Source organism: Megascapheus bottae, chromosome 26, assembly GCF_031878675.1.
Source record: "Megascapheus bottae isolate mThoBot1 chromosome 26, mThoBot2.hap1, whole genome shotgun sequence".
NCBI classification, from domain to species: domain Eukaryota; kingdom Metazoa; phylum Chordata; class Mammalia; order Rodentia; family Geomyidae; genus Megascapheus; species Megascapheus bottae.
In genome coordinates, this window is record NC_143534.1 from 76,639 (window position 1) to 82,638 (window position 6,000).

Sequence of the window (6,000 nt, forward strand, 5' to 3'; positions counted from 1 at the left end):
GCGGGTGACAGCGGGAGGAAAGAGCCGGGGTGCCCGGAGGAGAAGCAGGGGTCGTGGGGGATGGGGCAAGCGTGGAGCAGGGGGATCCGGGGGCAGCGGGAGAGAAGGAAGCAGGGGCAACGGGGCAGGGGTGCCTGGGGAAAGGGGACACGGGGCAGAGGGAGCAGGGCGCAGCGGGGACCGGGGACGTAGGGAGCAGGGGGAAGGGGACACAGGTCTCTGGAGGGGCGGGCTGAGGAAGGGGAGCAGCGAGCGGGCGGGAAAGGGGGCGCGGCAGGGACGCTCCCGGGGGGCGGCGGACCCCGGGTCCCCAGGGCCCGGCCTTCGCGCCGCGCAGCCAGCCTCGCCAGGTCCCCGAGCGGCGCCGGGGCGCAGGGCCGGCTCCGGGCGCGCGGGGGCGCTGCGGCCGCGCCGCGGCTCGGCGGCCGCACCGGGCGCCGCCTCTTTCCCCGCCCGCCCGAGTCGCCGCGGAGCCGGGCGGCGCGGGCTCGGCCACCTCGCGGCCGCGCGGGCAGAGCCGCCCCTCGCCGCGGCGACCTCGCGCCGCCTTTGTCCGCCGGGGGCAGCGGGTCCCGCGGCCGCCGCCGGCGATGGCCCCGCAGCAGGGGCGGCCCGCGCCGCCCGCCCGCCGCGAGCCGCCGTCCGCGCCGCCGGTGCCGCCTCGCCGGGCGCGCGGGGGGCGCGGGGCGGCCGGGGGCCGGGGGCGCGCGGGCGGGGCCGAGGCGCGCGGCGTCAAGTGCGTGCTGGTGGGCGACGGCGCGGTGGGCAAGACCAGCCTGGTGGTCAGCTACACCACCAACGGCTACCCGACCGAGTACATCCCCACCGCCTTCGACAACTTCTCGGGTGAGCGCGGGGGAGGCCGCGGGGCGGGGGCGCGGCGGGGGCGCGCGGCGGGCGGGCGGCTCCGCGGGCGGGCGTGGGGCGTGGGACCGGGGCCCGGCGCCGCCGCGCTCCCGGCGGGCGGACGCGCAGGTGTCCTCACCTGCGGCCGGCGCGGGCCCCGCGCGCCCAGCCTTTCTCCCGAGCCGGCGCACGACCTGCCCGCGCCCTCCGGGCGGCCGTCCTCCCCTTCCTTTCTGCGTCTGCCGGGCTTACGAAGAAAGTTAGACACTCACACGCTTCGTAGAACGCGTCGCTTTGCCGGGAGGAAGGAAAGAAAGAAAGACGCGCTGCCCGAGCTGCGCGGGCCGGCGGCCGTGGGCAGCTCTCCCCCCAGAGGCCCCGCGCCCTCGCCCCCCGCCGGCGGCCGCAAACGCTCGCGGACAGCCGGGGTGCGGAGACCCAGGCGGGGCCACCGCGCCGTCCTCCACCCAGAGCCTCGCGGGAGGACGGCGGCTTCCTCCCGCGTCCTTTCAGTGCTCTGAAGTGACGGAGGGGGGGGAAGGCCCTTTTCCGCGCCCAGGGCCACAGGCGGCCTCTGCTTGCACCAGTTCTCAAGGCAGCCAGCAGCCAGCGATAAGCCCTGAGGCCGGGGACTTTTCCCGAGGGAAAACATAATTATCTCTAATATTTTCCACTGGATTAAAACTACAGGGCGGGTTCCCACCTACCCTTCCCCTCCAGCCCCTGTGTGGCTTTCTGGTCCTTTGAAAGGAGTGTGAATGGAAATAAATCTTCAGGGCTGAAGGAAGAGGACTAGCCCGGGGTGGGTGGGGGGGGAGGGCAACCTCCAAGGCCTCGGGGCTGTGCCCTCTCATTCCCGGGGTTGAAGGGACGTGGTAGCCTGGAGGGTTTCTACACAAAAGCAGCTCCAGGGCTTCATGATTTTAGCCAGGTTTTTAGTTCATTCGAGGACCTGGAACAGGAGCTCACGGTCCAGAGTGAGTGGTAGAGCAAACTGAAACTGCCGTCTGCTGAAAGAGGTTAAAAGACTCCTCCTGATAATAATCTTGCTCTTGTTTTCAAGCTGTGGTGTCTGTGGACGGGCGGCCAGTGAGACTCCAGCTCTGTGACACTGCAGGACAGGTCAGTATCATGTTACCCTCAGTGCTGGGAAAGGAAACAGCCTTTTAAAGGTTTCCAAACAACCTTTGACGTGCTTCCCTTAGTAACTGGGTCATTCCAAAGACTGGTGAAGTAGACTCACCCAGCTGTGGCCCCTCTGAGGACAGAGGGAGGAGGCAGAAGAGGGCAGCTTGGCCTGTTCCAAAGCAGCCTTTGTCTTAACTTGTTTCTGATATCTTTCACTTACTGGATTTTACTGAAAGAAAATGTAACAAGATTCTCCATTGTTTCTTGAAGTAATATCTTCTCACCATTTTACTTAATGCCAACAAGCCAGATGTTTAAGAAAGTTGCTCAAGGGAGAGCTGGACCCTGGATCTGTAAGCCTTGTCTCCCTTCCTCGGCTGTGGTTTGACTTGTCAGGACCAGCCCCCAGCTCTGAAGCAGAGATAAAGTGGTCAGTACAGCCCTAAACTGGAAGGAAGAATGAACAGCGACACTCCCTTCTGTTGTGGAGCATTTGTTCTTGTCTTGAGAGTGAGGCATTGGAGTAAACAGCCAGAGGGTAAGGTGGGAGGTGTGGGTCCTCTGAAGATCTCTAGGGCTGAGGCTCTTCCTCCTCCCGAGCAGGGCACTGGCCATCACTATCATGTGGGGTTGTGGTTGAGCGTGCCCACGGTACAGCAGTGAACCAAACATTCTCCAGCCTTTTGATCTATGTGGTGCTGGGGAAATCTTTACATTAAAACAATAGTGGTAGTGGTAGTCGTAGTCATTAATCTGAGCGCAGGAATGCTACAGTTTAGTATGTAGTCTCTGCTGGTCTTGCCCTGATGAAATTCTTCATGGCATCTGCACAGGCCTGGTGTACATGTGGCAGCTTGGCCTTGGAACCCCTTCCTCAAGTGTGCGCTGCAGGTGGCACTGTGCCCACCTGCGTTGCCTTATTGTAGTGCACATCTGAGGCTCTGGTTGCAGGTTTCTGTGCAGGATCTCCTAGTCCTCCTGGCCATAATCTCAGGATTTGTTTATTTTTTAGCTGTTCTGAGGAGGCGCTCTCCACACGGAGCTACCCGGTCCCAAGGCCACTGATGGTTCCAGGGTTTAGCCAAGTGACAGCCTTCCCCTGCAGGAGCTGCTCCCCCAGGCACACTTGAGCAATCAGAGGTTCCCTCCCAGAGGCCTCCAGGCAGGGGAACAAGTCATAGAAAGGGCTTCAGAGCCAGGTGTAGCCACCTGGCTGGGTTTCTGCACTTCTTCTTTCAGCACAAAGTTGGCTTAAAAAAAATAATTTTACTTTTACAGATTTCACTTAGAGGAGCCTCACAAGTTGCGGAGACTACCAGGCTCACCTCAAGCCTGTTGACTGCCCGTCTGTAGTGTAGTGAGCAGTTTGTTGTTCCACCATGAAAACAAGGCACTTAAGATTTTTTAAAAAAAGGACATCCATGCAAGATTGATACTGATCCTCTCAGACCCCTAGAAATAGTCATGAATAGTGATTAATGTGCCTGTAAGTAGGACTCCACATCAATTGCATAATGGAAAACATAATGTTTAATTTCTCCTTGCTCATGAGGAGAGAGTATTCAACAAAGTCTGAAGACAGTGGCACCTATAGATTACTGATTGATTGTGGTAGTGGGGTTTGAACCCAGAGCCTTGTACTTGCGAGGCAGGTGCTCTGCCTCTTGAATCAGACTTTCAACCCTTTTTCCTTTGATTATGTTGAGATAGAAGGTCTCAAGTTTTGCCTGAGTCCGTGGATTGTGCTTAGCCTATTCCTGATCTACCCAGATTTTTCTCTTGAGATGGGGATTTTGTAAACTTTTTGTCCAGGCTTACCTAAGCATAATCTTGATCTCATCCTGCCAAAGTAGTAGCTAGGGTTACAGGTATGAGCCATTGCACCCAGTTTACTTTTTTTTTTTTAGACAGATTCTTGCCAGGTAGCCCAAGCTAACCTCAGAGTCGATCGCCTCTGGCTTCGGTGCTTCCATGTGCCACCACACTGGGCTTGGATACACATGTAACCAGGATTGAGACCATGTGAGCACTTGACACAGTGTTATATAGACGTCTAGTATGGTGCTGCAGGCTACTGCCTGATGTTCAGTAGGAGGACATGCTAACTTGAAGACCGACCTCTGACCTTCCACACCAAAACATCCTACGTGTCATGTGTCTTACATAGTGCTTAGTTTGACTGTCAGTAGTAAGAGGCTGCTTGGTCTACTTACTATCCACTCTCCCTTATTTCTCTAGTTCTCTATAAACTGTAGGACAAGTATGTCCATTCTGTGGTCCTCTGTCCATCCGTAACACAATATGTGAAGGCCTTGGACATTGGGAGAGATGAAAGAAAAAGCAAGAAATGAGAGAAAATAGAGTTTGAAAGAAAAGCCAGAATAAGAATGTATTCATTGGTGCCTGTGGGTGACTGTGTGGGACACATGTTCTCTTGAGTTGCTGGTGACAGTGGCCTAACAGGGGTCCCCAACTCCACTTCTGGGTTGCAGAGTGCTTGTGTCTGGTTCACATCATTCTGCACTGTCTGTGTTCAGGGCAGTGGGAGGATCATGCATCATTCATAGTGCTCTTGGGAAAGAGCAGTGCTGGGGTCTTAAGAGCTGTGTTAATAGATGTGATTTGCTAGGGTAAATTTGGAGTTCTGGGACCAGCATGGGGAAGCACTCTGAGTTTCAAAAGAGTAAACTAAGCCTCGGCAGTTGAGAATGATTCTGCGCTGATGACTGTGGGCTAATGTCCAGATCAAGCAAACTGTCTTCAGATTATGTATACTTCAAGAGCCCTTGTACTGAATGCAGTATGTCAGTCATGAGCTCCAAGCAAATTCAGAATTATTTTTGGTGTTAAAGCCATTGCAGAATTTGGAAGCAGATGGCAGTTACAACAATATACTCTGAGCAGGCAGTTGGGTCTGAGACTGTGGCTCTTCCCAATAGAACAGTGGGCTTCCTGGGACTAGGCTGGCCTTAAAGGACATATGTCAGGATGGTCCTTTGATGGTGAGAGCTGATTTGAGGGTAATTCTATGTGCTTTGTTTCCAGGATGAGTTTGACAGGCTGAGGCCGCTCTGCTACACCAATGCAGACATCTTCCTGCTTTGCTTCAGTGTGGTGAGTCCTGCATCTTTCCAGAATGTCAGCGAGAAGTGGGTGCCTGAGATTCGGTGCCACTGCCCCAAAGCCCCCATCATCCTGGTGGGGACACAGTCAGATCTCAGAGAAGATGTCAAAGTACTCATTGAACTGGACAAATGCAAAGAGAAGCCAGTGCCTGAAGAGGCAGCAAAGCTGTGTGCTGAGGAAATCAAAGCTGCCTCCTATATTGAGTGTTCAGCCTTGACTCAAAAAAACCTCAAAGAGGTCTTTGACGCCGCCATTGTTGCTGGCATCCAGCACTCAGACACCCAGCAACAGCCAAAGAAGTGTAAGAGCCGGACCCCAGACAAAGTGCGGGACCTGTCCAAGTCCTGGTGGAGGAAATACTGTTGCCTGGCATGACTCTCGGGAAGCTGCTGGCAGAAGCTGTGTGAGCGACAATGACTCATGTAGCATGTGTGCATGGTCACTGGAAGGGCCCTTAACACATGACTCCTTCATCCTTCAGTTTCCTTGTTTGTGTGAGCTTAGAGCTGAGATTTTTATGCAAGATGAGTTGTTTTGAAATAAGTTAAAATGTTTTCAATAATTCTGGAAATTTATGCTGTAGGCCTCTGGATTCATTTATATCTAATGTGAAAAGGGATCCCCAAAGCTGGATGTCAAGCTTGAAGGTTTGCTGCATTAGAATGTACAGAAGGACAATTGTGCCTAACAACCTCTCTTCTATAAGGGTTGCTGAATTACTATCTGTTACATGCACAGACCAGTCATGGTGAGAACAACTCCCCACCTGGAAACCACACAAACTATATCTGTTTCTTGAGGAGCAAATGCCTACAAGCCTCATACCTGTCCCTTTCATCATGGTAGATTCGGTTGCTTAAGATTTAAAAAAAAAATCTTACTACTGGCACTGTATGAACC

General features: G+C 54.9%; 1 protein-coding gene across 1 annotated transcript; it reads left to right on the forward strand.

Annotated features, from left to right (window-relative positions):
• Window positions 1-590: 590 nt before the first annotated feature.
• Window positions 591-5,675, forward strand: Rhou (ras homolog family member U). Its single transcript, XM_090318705.1, has 3 exons — window positions 591-846; window positions 1,910-1,968; window positions 5,020-5,675. The coding sequence occupies exons 1-3, from the start codon at window positions 591-593 to the stop codon at window positions 5,473-5,475; spliced, it is 771 nt and encodes a 256-aa protein (XP_090174831.1). The 3' UTR covers window positions 5,476-5,675.
• Window positions 5,676-6,000: the final 325 nt, after the last annotated feature.

What these genes read in the sequence shown, in the direction of transcription:
- Rhou (XM_090318705.1), top strand. Translation starts at nt 591, where the DNA reads ATGGCCCCGCAGCAGGGGCGGCCCGCGCCGCCCGCCCGCCGCGAGCCG. An exon ending in CGCCTTCGACAACTTCTCGG is followed by an intron (nt 847 to 1,909) that starts GTGAGCGCGGGG and finishes CTTGTTTTCAAG; the next exon opens with CTGTGGTGTCTGTGGACGGG. An exon ending in TCTGTGACACTGCAGGACAG is followed by an intron (nt 1,969 to 5,019) that starts GTCAGTATCATG and finishes CTTTGTTTCCAG; the next exon opens with GATGAGTTTGACAGGCTGAG.